The sequence below is a fragment of the Populus alba genome, chromosome 1 (genome assembly GCF_005239225.2).
Source record: "Populus alba chromosome 1, ASM523922v2, whole genome shotgun sequence".
NCBI classification, from domain to species: domain Eukaryota; kingdom Viridiplantae; phylum Streptophyta; class Magnoliopsida; order Malpighiales; family Salicaceae; genus Populus; species Populus alba.
In genome coordinates, this window is record NC_133284.1 from 49,982,128 (window position 1) to 49,998,172 (window position 16,045).

Genomic DNA, 16,045 nt, shown 5'->3' on the forward strand with positions numbered 1-16,045 from the left:
TGATAAATGGTTTTATGTTATCGTGTTAAATAAAAAAAATTAAATATATATATTTTGTCAATGTTTATATGCACTTCAGACGTTAATATAAATTAGTACTTGACTCGTGTATGCATCAGCTTTTTCAACAAGTTATCAAATAAATTGAGAATTATATATGTCAATAAATAAAAAACAAATCATAAATGATAACTACAAGTAAAAATAAAAAACTCAAGAGATAAATATACATCAAGATATTTAGTTTTGTAAGCTGGTACATTTATCTAGTTGTGTTTGCTAATTGTTTTTATTAAAATAATTATTTTATTCAAACAACAATAATAGAAATAGAGAATCAAATTAAATTGATCAAATTAAATAAAAGGGGAAAAATATTATGCAATGCTACACATATTAAAAATATTATCCGAACATAATTTTTTTATTTTCAAGAATAAGTTCATCTTTATAAAAGATATATATATATATATATATATAGATGAACCACAAAAACTCTTCAAATTTAAATGTATAACAAAAAAATATTATTGTCATCTAAAAAAGGATCTCTAAACAAAATAAAAAAGAGAAGGAGTATTAATCTAAATATAAATAACAGGATTTGGAGAGAAAAAAAACCATTTTAAAAAGCATTACTTAAAAAAAAAGAACTAGAAAAAAAATAATTTATAAAAAAAAAAAAGAAGCAAAGGTTAGGTGTTGCTAGGCTTGGTAAGTCAAGCGACCGCATGACTAAGTCCTTATTTTTTATGATGCGTTGTCTGATTTGTCTAGATTCTAGCTATTGTGATTGCTTATGTTTTTTTGACCAAAAACACCTTAGAAATTGTCGCGAGAGCGACATTGAGATTGGCATGGTTAAATGATGAGAGCTTAATGAGAGATATGTTGTTGGGAAAGGAATGAGGTTTTTCAATCTTAATTTTTCAATCTTTTCAATTAAGCTCAAATCGGACTTTCAAACTTAATTTTTCACCAATTAAACCCCTAATAAAACTAATTTGACTCATTTAAAGTATAATTAAGTCTTTGCTTCTAATTAAATCCTTCAATTGAATCCAAATTTAAACATAATTAAACTTTAATTTGGCTAATGATTAAATTAAATTTTTCTATTAAAAATCTAATTATGTCCTTAGACTTAATTTTTATACAGATTCATCCAATAATGATTTAATTTGATCTTGAATCTGCGTTGTTTCTTTAGTTTTGGGTAAAGTAAGGTACAATTAGACTCTCGATTTCATCCAAAATTGCAGCTTGATTTTTTTTCTACATGTGAAATCCTCTCAGCTTGCTTTTGCCAAAATATCAGTCTTCTTGTTATTTTTATTTTATTTATTATTATTATTATCTTTATTTTGGAGATAGAGGTGAATTTGGAGAATAACCCAAAAATGAGTTATGACAAGAACCATGATAAACTTATATTTTGCCTAAAAAACCCAAAAACCAATATTTACTCGAAACAAAAAAATCAAATCAAGTTCAGATATATTTATTCATGAATTTTAAAGGTAAAAATACACCTAATATGAACTCCCTTCATCAAACCATTTTGATGCCTTATATTGGAGTCAACAATATTTTTCTTGCACTACCATTGAAATTTAGCGACCTCTCTATCTTTTGTATAAAAATTAAATTTGAAAAAAATTAAGGCACTTAAATTATATAATTTATGTTCCTTTTAAAATCAGAGGACTAAAGTGTATGTTTCTTGAAACTTCTAGCATGCCATCCATGTTTGACGCCTTTTAATTTTGGTTCCTATTCTTTCAATTTCATCCTTACCAAAGAAATCCAAATCAATTGGTCTTGAATCAAGGTCAAATTACTTAAATTAAAACTTTAAAGATCAAAATTAATTTTTAGAAAATAAACAAGGTCATTCATAATATTTTGTAAAGGGATGAACAAGTTGGTTACACGTGTTTTATTTTTTAAGTAATAAGGTTGTCATGTTTAATTTTTTTTCATTTCATGTATTAAATATTATTTATATATTTGATTAAATAAGTTATAATTATAATTGAGGTTAAACTTGCCCATTCAAATAAAAAATGAGTACGATTAACAGAATATTTTCAGAGAGAGGTACTACAAGTTTAATACTTGACGGAAGCAATGGAAATTGGTGGAGGTTGAGGTGATTGAGTAGTAAGCAAAAGGGTTGAAATTAATTGTTTTTTAAAAATATTTTTTATTTTAAAAAATATTTTTTATTAATTTTTTAAAATTTAATTTTGATATTAATATTAAAAATATTCATATATATATATATATTAATTTAAAGTAAAAATAATAATAATTTAAAAGCTTAAAACCTAGCTCAAGATGGTCATTAAAAGCATAGTTATTAAGCTCAGCTCAGGGTTGACTCGATTAAGGGACCAGGTTCTCGAGTTTCATGGGTCAACCCGAGGCAACTCGAATCAACCTGAAAAAAAAAATTTAAATCTTTAATATTTGATATAAAAAAATTAAAAAAAATCCATGTAATTATAAATTATACATATGGTAAATAATAAAGTTTAAAAGAATATTTTAAAAAGTTTTTTATCCCACATTAAAAAGAAATTATGTTAAGTTTTTAAGTTGAAGTATTTAAACCAATTTTTTTTTTATCTTATATTGAAAAAAATAATTTTTTTCTTGGGAACATAGAGTATATTTAATAATGAGTTTCAAATTCTACATTGAAAAAACATAACTTTTTTCTTGGGAACATAAAGTATATATACGAAAGAGTTTCAAATCCCACATTCAAAAGATATTATGTTATCCTTTTAAGTTAAAGTATCTAAACCAAAAAAAATTGTATCCTACATTGAAAAAACATAAATGTTTTCTTAGAAACATAGAGTATATATATTAATGGGTTTCAAATCTCACATAAAAAAAAACATCAGGTCTCGTCTGGGTTCGCTCGAGTCATGGGTTGACCTGCTAGGTCGATCGGGTTTTGCTAGGTTGTTGTTCTAGCTGATTTTTTATTAAACCCGGATCGGTCTAATTACTGGGTCGACCCACCGAACCGGGTTTTAAAGTATGTATTCGGGGTTTTATAAATAAAACCTCAGACAAAGGTTTATGCAAGGCCTCGTATAGGTATTTTGTTTTTGTGTGATTGGGCCTGGAACCCTCAATTATTTTCCTTGCTTAATTTAACCAATTAGTTTTTAATTAAACTTTTAAGACTTATTATCTGATAGGAAAATATTTAAATCAATAGTGATCGTGAGCAATAAATTAATTTGTTGCAGTTTGGGCTGCATGACCAAACGGAAACAATTCACCACATGGCCCAAACTGCAGCACCCGCACCGTTTGGGCCTAACCCAAATTGAATTATAATTATAATTATAATAACTCCTACTCTAGGATTAGAACTTCTCTACTGTGCAGATAACTTTGTCATATAGGGTAAAAATGGAAATTCTCTTTTTAATTAAGGTGGGTTAGAGAAATAAAAATTAATTTAATCTAAACATTAAAATTTAGAATGTCCTACATATAATGAATAAATAAAAAAATCAAAATATTATTAGATATGCCTTTTTTATATATATAAAAAAACAAATATCTCTAATAGCACACCTCTTTAATATTATGGTCATAAATATTAAAATAAAATCTATAAACCATTTTTAAGAAAAAATATCATAAAAAAAAATCTTTTTGAATGCTTACCTTTAGTTAGTTTGTTCATATACTCAGATAAGTTGTTTATGTTATGCTGTTAACTAACTAAAATCTTTTCTAACATAATTACGTGCCTAGGCTATGATAACTTGAATTAAGTTAGGTTAATTTAAATAATTCATGATCAGAATAAAAGATTGAGATAATCTTATATAAAAAAAATAAAAAATTTCAAGGACTAATGAAACTGAAAAAAAATTTAAAAAGTAAAAAATACTTGAGTCGACTAGACTCACTCAACTACTTGCTACCCATGATATAAAATCAAAATAAAAAAATTTAATTAAAAAAAAAGACCTAGAAAAGAAAACAAAAGTATATATATATATATATAAACCAAGTCAACCTTGGTTAACCTGACAAACTCATGATTTGAAAAATAAAAAAAAAATATAGAAAAAATGACAAAGCTCAATGCCCAATAATATAATTTTCAAATGATTAAATAAAAAAATATCAAAAAATATGAAACCCATGATATGAGATCGAGATAAATCTATAAAAAGAAAATCTAGAAAAAACCCATGAAACTAAGGTCTAATGACTTAATGTAGAAGGATAAAATAAAAAAAAAATCAAATAAAAAAAAATATGAATCAATGTAGCAAACATGCGACTCGATAAATGAGACTAAAAGAACACCTTAAAAAAAAGTGAAAAAAATTATAAAACTCAAGGCCTAATAACTTAAAGTTAAAGGATGAAATTAAAAAATAACATTAAAAAAACATTAGAAAATAAAAGTTAAATTAAGTTAATCCTTAAAAATTACTAACTTGAGTTATGAGACCCCGATTATTTTATAGAAGACACACATTAAAATATCATCAAGCAAAGTCTTTAATCATCCAAAATTAAAAAAATAAAATAAATAATAATTAAAATAATAAGGATTAAATTTTTATAAAAAACTAAATAAAAAAATAAGAAAGTAAATTAAAATTAAAATAAATTTTGAAAAATATAAAATATAAATCAAAGAATGGAACCAAAATTGAATATAAAAATTAAATGAAATAAAATTACGAGGGATGAAATTAACAAAAAATAAAAAAATTGAGAATGAAATTCAATATAAAAAAGTAAATAAAATGTAATTCGTAAAAATTGAGTATTTATCAAAAACAATTAAAAAAATAGCATAAAGAAAGCAAAATCCAGCAAGACTGCGTACTTGCTTTGCTTTACCAGTCTGTGTGCTCGTACATATACATCAGGAAAAAATAGAAGGAAAAAAACAGAGAAAACTAGTCCACCACCACCATCATCATGCCCGTTTCCGATCCCAATAAGCTAATTACCAAGGCCGATAAATTGTAAGCTCCCCCTCTCCCCTCTTTCTCTCTACGTGAAAGGATCCAATCTGCTTTTTTTCATGGTTCTAAATGATTTAGTATTGATGATGTTACTTGGCTTTCCTTGCTTGGATATGGCATTAAAGACTGGATTTTTGAAGTCGTAGATTGCTGAGAAATGCAAAAAGAACTCGACTTTTTTTTTTATTTTTTTTATTTACCAGGACAGGAAAAACTCAAATGGGTTGATTGTTAATGTGAATTCCAATCTGCCCATTTGAATATTTTGGTGATTTTGCTATTTTTTTGAGAGAAAGAATGTTGGGTTTTTGAGATTCTTCAATGTTACGAAAATTTGAAGGTGACCCGTTTCTTGGATCGGAGTAATTTTCATTGTTTTAATTTAGCTTTTCTTTTGTTGTTAGAACTAAACTGAGTCTTACAAGATGGAGTGCCGATTGGAGAAATGCCACTCTTTTGTATGAAGAAGCTGGTTAGTGATTGAGATTATGTGTTTGTGGATTGTTTTTTATGCATAGTGCACGAATTATGGTGGTTTTTATTTATTTATTTATTTATTATTGATTGTTTTGTTATAGCTAGCTTGTTTAGGGTCGCCAAGAAAAATGAGAAAGCAAAGGAAGCATTTGAGAAGGCTTCCAAAGGACAAGAGATGCTCTCTTCGTATCCTTGTTCTAGCTGACTTTAGTCTAGGGGTGATTCATAAAGTATTAATATTTTTTGGTTTTAATGTGCATAAATTTGCCTTCAGTGTTTTTCTTAATGAGAAAATCAGACCTTGGGATGCTGCTAAACACATGGAGTCTGCTGCTGCTCTAGCAAAGGAACTAGGCAACTGGAATGAAGTCACTGACTTTTATAGAAGAGCGTCTGAGTTGTACATGGAGTGTGGGAGACCACAGCCGGCATCAGATGCTCTAGCTAAGGCTGCTCGGTAAAGATTTAGTTTACCTGTTTTTGTATTTAAAATTTACCATTTCTACGTAGCTGTTTCGGTCAAGCACTTGGGAACTCATTTATTGCATGGAGAAATCAGAGAACTTCAGAGGGTTATTGGAAGTGCCATTAAAGATTTTAATGGTTCACAAAGTTTAGATGTGATTTTCTATTCACATCCTTCAGCCTGTCAAGATCCTAATGTCCATCATATTCTCATTTCTTCCATGGTTCAATCTGGATATTAGTTTAACTTCAAAATGCTTTGTAAACAAATAACTCGAATTTAGGCCTTTAGGGTACGTCCACCTTGCATGCTACATCACTGGTGTCGGTGTGTAGCATACTTATTCCATGATCACAAATGATTTGCTCCCGCCTGCCCTTATTTCCAAGCATGTGTTTTTATAGTGTAATAATTTACTTTGATTTTTCTGCTTTTTATCCTTTCTCAATTCATAGTTGCGCTTAGTAACTTCATCCTTCAACACTAGGAGAATTTTCATTTTAGTTTCTTTTGCCACTCCAGCTGACATGCATACTTTCTCCTTGTGGCACAAAACATTCAGTGTAGCTTAACAAATTGGACAATCTTTGAAAAGTATTTTCTTTCCCCTCTCATAGTGCTCTTGAAGATGCTATGCCTGAAGCTGCTGTTCAGATGTACAATGATGCTTCTGCTATTCTTGAAGAAGATGGCAAAGAGCAGATGGCCTTTGATCTATACCGTGCTGCCACTAGTGTGTATGTAAAGCTTGAAAAGTAAGGGTTTATTATGTATTAGCAGTATGCATTAACTGCAAAATGTTCAATCGAGGATGCTATTAGACAATTCTAATTTCTAAGTCTCGTTGTGGTTTTATTGCTTGCAGGTATAGTGATGCTGCATCTTCTTTGTTGCAATTGGGTCTAGCAGCAGATAAATGCAATGCCACCAATAGCCAGTGCAAGGTGTAACTTTAAGTTGGTTTATCTATTTATTTATTTCCTATTCCGTTTGTTGTTTCCCTTCATTCAAATTTGTATATAAAACTACATCAACAAAGACACCTAGTGCTAATCATGCTCTGAGACACCTCAGTTTCTTCTCTTTTGTTTCTTCAACATGGCATTTATGCTTTGAGGACATATTTCCTCTCTTTGCACTTTGCAGTATGATTTAGTTTTCCTTTTTTTTTTGTCATTTTATCTTTTCATGTCCAAGAAACTTTGTTCATCTTACATTATCCTTATTTATCTCAGGCATATCTTGGTGCAATTATTGTATACCTTTACGCTCATGACGTCAAGCAAGCAGAGAAATGCTACAATGATTGCTCACAGTATGCAAACTTTTCTGACAGTATGCTGTAGTTCCTTGATGTTCTATCAATATGATGATGGTTTGGCCAAGTAGGTTCTTTTGATTTCTTGACAATCTGGTGGTGGTGGTGGTGGTGGTGGTGGTGGTGGTGGTGGTGGTGGTTAGTGCATTGTTGAATGATGAGATTAAAATCAAAGTTGTAGCAGTCTTAAAACAACAACAATAAACAATAACAACAACAATAATAATTGGTACTGGTTAGTGCATTGTTGAATGATGAGATTAAAACCAAAGTTGTAGCAGTCTTAAAACAACAACAACAACAACAACAACAACAAACAATAAACAATAACAACAACAATAATAATTGGTACTGGTTAGTGCATTGTTGAATGATGAGATTAAAATCAAAGTTGTAGCTGTCTGAAATCACCTTCATCTTGCATCTTCAATATCTGTGACATGACTAAAAATATTAAAGCAATACTCTATATTTTTTCAGTCAATGAAACTTCTAAATTGTAAGTCCTTTTAGTTTTCATTATTGATTGCAATCATCATGAGGTGTAGCAAAAAAATAGTAAGAAGTCTTCTTTCCCTGACAACATCAATCTCTGGTGGGCATTTCTGCAAAATGTATTGTAGTCACATGAAGATATAGAATTTGAGTTCTAAGAAACTTCTCCTGAGTGATTCGATTTTTTCTTGCTGATAATAAGTCCAGTACCTTTTAAGAACTATTCGTGGAACTGTGTATCTACCAGCTTGTACACTTTTCTTTTTGGGGACTCAGATTAAAGTGCAATAACACTCACAGAACACAGTTTAATACTTGAAATAACTTCTTTTTTTTTCTTTTCTTAAGATGACAGGTACTAGTGTTTTCACCCTTTACCCTTTTTGTCATTGCCTTGCTTGAAGTAGTTGATAACACTTAGATTTACTGCTTGGGTTTTTGCAGGGTTGATGCTTTTCTGAGAAGTGACCAGAACCGCTGTGCCAGTAAACTGCTCTCGGCTTATACAGAAGGTGATATTGAAGAAATCAAACGTGTGGTTCAGTCCAGCACAGTTTCAAATCTTGACCATGTGGTAAATCTTTAATCTGTTTTCACTCTGCTAGTTGAAAATGCATCTGCTCATCTCACATTGACAGTAATCTGTTGTGTTTTGATTGTTGGTCTTGGATTTACTCACATATCTACAAGAAACTTATTCAGGCTTCTTGGATGCATACTAATTGGCTCTATAATTATGCGGCATGCGTACAGGAGAGATTATAGACTATGAAATTTTGTTTGATATGATGTCATCAACACCTTAGGGCTTTGGTAGTCATTTGAGAATTGAGAACTTAATGTACCCTCACCCCAGGCCTCTACCACTAAATTAATATGTTCTTCAGCCGATTGCATTTATTAAATTGAATTACATGGCTTCAGGTAATCAAGCTAGCAAGAAAGCTACCTACTGGTGATGTTAGTGCATTGAAGACTGATGCTGGCAAAGAGGAGGAAGAACCATTGGATGAGAATGACCTCACATAATTTCTCGTCTAAAAGATGATTTATACATAACATTTGTTTCAAAATGGGTGGGTTTTGGTGTCATATACAGCATGTATAAAGCATACAGTAGTCTAATATGATATTCGGACTCTGTAATTGTTGCTTTTTGTGCTTGAAAGCGTGTTTAGTATGTAAAATCTTCTGGTACTTCAATTTCTGTCATTGTGAGTATTGACACAGCAGTCTCAAGATGCCATGAGGTGGTTTTTGACGCCTTCCAAAACAAATTCAGAAACTCTTAACTGCGTGTCTTACATGTACGCTTGTAGATTTCAAATATCTGTGATGTGCATTTTCACCTCATTCATGTGATGATAATAAAGAGTGCTCTCATAACTTTCAATATCTTAGTTGATACATCTGTGCTGTAGTGTTGAATTTTTTTCATGAAATATTTGTTATTCATTCATGTTCCAAGGCTTAAATTAAGCCGAGCTGAATACATTGTTCAAGCACTGAATGATTCTAACAATGCATAAAGTATAAAATACAGATAAGGAAGACACGAGGATATAGTTTTGACATGGTCAACATAAGAAGATGAGAAGTTACTGCTGCTAGAATTTCTTACCTTGTTAAGGAGGAATAAGCTCATTCATTTGAACTTCCTTCAGAGTAAGAATGATAGAGTATCCATCATGCTTGGAGATTTGCAGGCTATTTCATTTCATTAATTACTGTGGATAAAAACTCAGGAGTTTGGAAATGGATTAATCAGAACTTTTCTACAATGGCTAGTTCAAATATTAGAAAAGTCTAATCCTGGTAAAGAAAAAGTTGTGGAATAAGCCAAGAAATAATGCTATTGAACAGTGTATTTGCCAAGATGGAAAATGGAAGGAGAGGGAATGGTAGATCATTTTCACCAGCTCTATGGGAATGGATCCCGTCTAATTGTAGAATGGTTAAATATTTTGCAAAAGTAAAGTGAAATTTGCGGCCTTTGTGACTTGTCAAAGGCATATGTTGTAGAGTTTGCCTGTGAACAAATGTTAAATGGTCAAACTTCATGTTGTCCTGCCATGCAAATTGACCATTCATTTCTTGAATTGTTCCCATGTTGCTCTGGATACTAGATGGCGAAACAGTGTTTTTCGACATTCACATTCAATTATTTTCAGTTTCTTGTTCTATCTTGAGCAGCAAGAGCTAGCCTGTATTGCTATAAATAGAGTCCCTTCTGGACATGACTTCTCTAAGCTTTTTTCCAATGTTGTCATTCCTGTTTTTCCTTATTTTTTCGTTCTCGTGGGTAACTTCAGCTCACACTCACGATGATTTTCTTCAATGCCTTGATTCCCAAGATTCCTACTCCATTTCTAAGCTCATTTACACCCCAATCAACTCCTCATATTCATCAATCTCGCAGTTTTCTATTCAAAATCTCAGGTTCAACACAAGTTCCACCCCGAAACCTCTAGTTATCGTCCCTCCCACCAACATATCCCACATTCAAGCTACCATTATTTGTTCACAGAAGCATGGCATGCAAATAAGAATTCGAAGTGGTGGCCATGATTGTGAAGGTCTTTCTTATGTTTCGACGTTCTCATTTGGGGTAATTGATCTAATCAATCTTCAAACAATCAACGTTGACGCGGAGAATAAAAACTGCGTGGGTTCTGGGGCGACAATAGGCGAGGTTTACAATAGAATTGCTGAGAAAAGCAGAACTCTTGCTTTCCCATCAAGTGTTTGGCCTACTGTAGGTGTTGGTGGAAAGAAATGAATAAATAGTAGGAATAACAATAAATGTGTCATGTGAGAGAGAGAATGATCTGTGTAAATAAATTTAAAGATATTGTTGAAGTCGAAAAGAGAGTCATAATTTTTAGTTTAAAACTTGTAACGTTGGGAAAACCAGTGATGAGGTTTCAATGGATAAAGAATAAGAAAAAAAAAATAGAAGATATGTAAACCCCGGTCAAAACATGTATTTTGACAAATTAATGATAAATGTCGTAATATTGAATTTATTGAGTATAAATTAAAGGGAAATGTCATGAGGATCTAAGTGAATAAATTAATGCATGAAATTCAGATTTTTGTGTAAAAGACACTAATTGTCTAGTTTTAAGATATCGATGATATATCTCAATCCAACTGTTGGATCGGGTAAATTTTATAAGGAATCTCCAGACATATTGTTTTATATTAGGTTCAAATTTCGTGGCAATCGGAGTTGGAAAAGATTTACGAAGAGTACTGAACATCGGGTAAATGAAAGAAGATGACACAAGGGGCATTTTGGTAATTTTATCAAAACAAATACTCTCCTCTCCTCTCTTTAAAAACAAAGCACGTCCTCTGCAAATGAAAAAGAAAACAGGAGGGAGACCATTTGTTTTGTCCCATTTTCTTCATTTTCTCTTCATTTCTTCAAGCTAAATCAAAAGGGAGTGTTCTTAGGAGGATTCTATCCAAGAAAACAAATTAAATAACAACTTAGAAAGTTATAGAGCTTGAGAGAAACAAAGAGAAGAAGCTGGAAATTGGAAGAGGAGGACATGATTTTTGTAAATTTTTACAAGAATTCATTGAAATAAGTTAAAGTAGCAAAGGTAAGCAACATACCCTTTAGTAATTTCGTTTCTCTCTCTTGTTCTTGCATGAGGAGAAGAAAACCCCCAAGTTTAAAATTCTAGGGTTCATATAAATATTTTGAGGGAGTAATTTTTCATGTGAATTTCGAGATTAATTGCATGATAATGGCTTGATTTGCTGAAAAAATAGAAAGAATCAATTGATTTGAAACTATGGGTTTTGGGATTTCAACAGGGCAGGCACTTCGGCAGCCATAGTTTTCTTTCCACCGTTGGATTAAATTGATTTTTGGATATATTATTATGCTCAATGTCACCTACATTCTGACCGGAGGGATTGTAAATATCAGACTTTGTTTGAGTTCTGTCACCGGAGGAACATTTCTGGAAAATCACATTTCCAGACAGCCTTGTTCGTCAGATGTTATATCATTATTTCACCGTTGGATTGGTCTGGATTTTGGATATGTTGTTCATCCAGACGTTATATAAATTCTGAACGGTTTAGATCGGAAAAGAACACTCCTACCAGAAATTGTACTTCCTGAACAGTAGGCTTCCAAATTTCAGGTCAGTCCGATATTATTCTGATATCGGGAGTTTTAACCGTTGGATGTATGTTAATTTTGGATATGTTATTCTAATGACAATGATGTATAATTCTACCGTTTGGATGTATTGAACTCTAAAATTAAATAATGATGTTTTAAGTTTGGTTTGAGAAATATTGAATGAGAATATGAGGGTTAACATAAAAAGTATGTTTTGGGACTAAGGATAATGGTAATGGGTTTAATGATGATGGTTGGTTTGTGTTATGTTTGAGTCATGTTTGATGTGTTGATAAGTGATGGTATAGTTAAATTCTACAAAGAATAGTGATTGACTAATATTTTGGTTGTGTTAGAATGGGAAATCATGTTGTAAGTTGAATTATGATATAAGGAATCATTTTGAGTGTGCTTTTGGAAAAATTTGGCATGTGTAGTCATTGATGAAATTTAAGTTAAATTACATTGTTTGGTGATAGGTTAAATGTCTTGGGACAAAAGAAAATCGGTGACGAAAAGTCATGCCCTTTGAACATTGAAGATCATTGATGAAGAATTGAATTAAATGGGCGTTTAATTTAAATGACAAGTACGAAAATAAAATACATTCATGGAAATTGTTTACGGAAGTATTTGATTTGGTGAATTTATGAATATTATGAATAAATCGGGAAGATTCAATAATGATTCAGGATGTTATATTAAAAATGTAGGAGAAGCATTCACTCGACTTCTCAGGAGCTCGTATAGTAGGAGCTTTGCAGGAGGGGCACAACAACAATAGGGAAGAGCGAGTTGAGCTTTTACAGCTGGTAGGTGTTCTATACCTACACTTTTTTCGTAGCGTTAATTTACGAACTTATTAAATTCTTGGTCTTTGCGTCTATGGGTGAAACCATAAAGAGAGAGGATAAAGTGAAATAAACGAGAAATTAAAAATGGATTTGAGTACTTGACTGGGTTAAGAATATGAATTACACTAATAGACTTCGTTGATGATCATTCCTCGAACTTGATTAGCCGGTCCCGAATGCGGAGGCTAATGATGTTAGTAAGGTTTACTAACATCAGGCTTAAATGTTGACAAATGGTTGATTAGCTTCGGCTAATGGCATCCGAATGGATGACCGGGATGAAGGACTGATTAGCTTCGGCTAATGGCATCTGAATGGATAGCCAGGACAAATGAATGATTAGCTTCGGCTAATGGCATCCGAATGGATGGCTGGGACAACGAATGATTAGCTTCGGCTAATGGCATCCGGATGGATGACCGGGACAAATGAATGATTAGCTTCGGTTGATGGCATCCGAATGGATGGCTGGGACAACGAATGATTAGCTTCGGCTAATAGCATCCGGATGGATGGCCGGGACAAATGAATGATTAGCTTTGGCTAAGGGCATCCAAAGTGGATGACCGGGGTGAGTGAAAGGTTAATGATATTGACCGGTGCTGTCAATATTGGCAATCACACGAAACTTGATTAGCCGGTCCCGAATGCAAATCATCCCTGAAAACGAGGGATACTGAACTTGATTAACTATTCGGGTGAGAATAGTTAATGATATTGACCGATGCTGTCAATATCGGCAATCACACGAAACTTGATTAGCCGGTCCCGAATGCGGAGGCTAATGATGTTAGTAAGGTTTAGTAACATCGGCATAATCATCCCTGAAAATGAGGGATACTGAACTTGATTAACTATTCGGGTGAGAATAGTTAATGATATTGACTGGTGCTGTCCATATTGACAATCACACGAAACTTGACTAGTTATTCCTGAAGTGAAAGCTAATGATGTCAAGAATCTTGACATCAACATTTCCGGAAATATTCCAAGATATTATGGAAAGAAAAATATGATTGGCTATTTCATGTTAGAAATAGTCGATAACATCAATCAATGATATTAATTTTGACGTTTATAATGAACTTGATTAGCCGATCCTAATATGAGAGACTAATAACACTAATGAAAATTTATTAGTATCAGCATTCCCTTCCAAGGTTTAGGGGAGAGGTAATAATTAAAAATATTAATGAAATGAGGATTGACATCTTGATAGGATTATTCATTCGACCTTGAAGAGGCGGATATTGATTGGAAATTATAGAATAAGATGGGCGGAGGAACTAGTTACCCGGTGATGGGCTAGTGGCATTAGTTTTGTTTTCTAATGACCGGAATATACAACTTGAGTTAAACTTACTTGTGTAGTGTTAATAGTGTCAGGATGACTGCCTTGTCAGATTATAAATGGAATGTTGGATGATACCTAATTGTTAAACAAAAATGGTAATTTGTGTTTATGTCATGGATTATTGAAGAAAAAAAAAAGAGAAACTGATGAGGATCTAATTCTTGTGAAGGATGGAGGCAAATATCGTATCGCTCGGGACGTGAGAGTAGAAGTTCATTAACCATGGTAGGTGTTATACATTTAAGGAATGCAATGCTATATATATATATATATATATATATATGATGTATTTTGAATTAATTAAGGAATTGTAATTGATATAATTTGAGAATCATGTCCTGCGCACATGGAGGATGTCAAAGAAATTATGACCAATAATGTAAATATGTTGTATTAAGGTTTCATGTTGTTGCTGGCATAATAAGAATTTGGTGATAATTATAATAGTGTAATAAAATGCCAATAATAGTCATATTATTTGAAGATGGATCGGATGTGAATATTGTGAAAATGATGGCAGGTTCCATGATAATGAGAGATTTTACTGAAAATCTAAAGAAACATTGGAATGTGTTGAAATAGGCACAAGAAATATGTAAGTGGAATATATTTATAAACTAAAATTGGACCAAAATCATGATGAGTTTGACAACTTATATGGAAAAGCCATAATGGGTATAATAGATGTTGGGATTGAATTTGATATAAAGAGATAGAGTAAGAGGGAGAGAAATCACATGGTAGATATTATAATGAATTAAATGCGCTCATGAGGTGAAACAAGACACAAAATGAAAATGTTGAATTATTATAATGAATTAAATGCGCTCATGAGGAGAAACAAGACACAAAATGAAATTGTTGAATGATTCTAGGAAGGATGGATAGAGACGTAATAATGGAAGGATAAATGAGAATTTCAAGGAACTATGATTGTATATCGTTGAATATATGTTTAATTTCGTGCATGTATTGTGTGATTTTCCTTTTATGCTATATTTATTATATACATTATGAAATTGCAGGTCCTTCATATTCACGCCAGGAGTAGCGTTTTAGGTCCTCTAGTTTCCTTTTGCATGATTGAATAAGAAGATGAACATTAATGTATTTTGTCATTAAGGAACTAAATGACTTAATATGTAATAATACTCTTTCTACATTAAGTGTCGGGATATAAAAATGTATTATTCTGTATTTGTAATCTTAGTTTGTATACTTGCAATTATTATGAATTATGTGTGTTAATGGGAAAGAAATGAGCATGCGAAATGTGAGGCATGTACCGTGAATGATGTGTTGTTGAGGTTCTACATGATTATGATGTGATTGAGAAATAAGTATAATTGTACAGGATGATTGTCGATAACTTGGGACCTCCAGATATAAAGGAAACTCTGCCAAAATTTCAGTGGAAATTTCGGCAAGTCTCAGATAAGTTCGGTGGATAAAAAAAAAACCCATTTTTTTTTTTAAAGTTAATGCTCAAAGTTCTTTTATGAATGTACTAAATTACAGGGCGTTACATACGGAATACACATTTAGTTAAGTGTATTAAATAGGTTATTTATTCTTTTGAGTCGTTCTTAAATATGTCTTCTTTGTATTCAGATAATCCTGATATTCTACCGGCAGGACGTCAGTAGGATTTTCTTCGGTGTCTGCTTTTGACTTTTGTTTGCTTTTGAGTCAGGTGAGTGGAATAATCTTTAATATGCATATAATATAAATAAATATGTATGTTGATTATATAATGAGTACAACTAGTAAATTTCTTGAATATTTATATAAGTTGCTTTATTTTCCGAGTACTTATTTATTCTTGAATTTGCACTCGCAATCTGTCAAAGTAAATTCTATTTGATATGATATACGTTTCTTTGATGATTCTGTGAATATCTATTATGCCTTGA

General features: G+C 31.7%; 1 protein-coding gene and 1 long non-coding RNA gene across 4 annotated transcripts; both read left to right on the plus strand.

The window, feature by feature from the left end:
- The first annotated feature begins 4,867 nt into the window (after positions 1-4,867).
- Positions 4,868-9,173, plus strand: LOC118040125 (gamma-soluble NSF attachment protein). Its single transcript, XM_035046992.2, has 9 exons — positions 4,868-5,024; positions 5,429-5,496; positions 5,603-5,687; positions 5,800-5,958; positions 6,585-6,722; positions 6,833-6,911; positions 7,203-7,282; positions 8,225-8,354; positions 8,705-9,173. Exons 1-9 carry the CDS (start codon positions 4,978-4,980, stop codon positions 8,807-8,809), a joined length of 891 nt encoding a protein of 296 aa, XP_034902883.1. The 5' UTR covers positions 4,868-4,977; the 3' UTR covers positions 8,810-9,173.
- A 1,894-nt stretch (positions 9,174-11,067) lies between these two features.
- Positions 11,068-15,357, plus strand: LOC118040134 (uncharacterized). 3 transcript variants are annotated; one of them, XR_004686018.2, is made up of 5 exons: positions 11,068-11,391; positions 11,609-11,943; positions 12,638-12,736; positions 14,302-14,357; positions 15,158-15,357. It is a non-coding gene; the product is annotated as an uncharacterized lncRNA (long non-coding RNA). The 3 variants fall into 3 exon arrangements; XR_004686017.2 differs by having other exon boundaries at positions 11,073-11,391; positions 11,724-11,943; XR_012168828.1 differs by lacking the exon at positions 11,609-11,943 and having other exon boundaries at positions 11,085-11,391.
- Positions 15,358-16,045: the final 688 nt, after the last annotated feature.

Excerpts from the sequence above, each read along its gene's own strand:
- LOC118040125 (XM_035046992.2), top strand. The coding sequence starts at position 4,978 with ATGCCCGTTTCCGATCCCAATAAGCTAATTACCAAGGCCGATAAATT. Across the intron at positions 5,688-5,799 it reads GGACAAGAGATGCTCTCTTC|ACCTTGGGATGCTGCTAAAC; the intron begins GTATCCTTGTTC and ends TGAGAAAATCAG. Across the intron at positions 6,723-6,832 it reads GTGTATGTAAAGCTTGAAAA|GTATAGTGATGCTGCATCTT; the intron begins GTAAGGGTTTAT and ends TATTGCTTGCAG.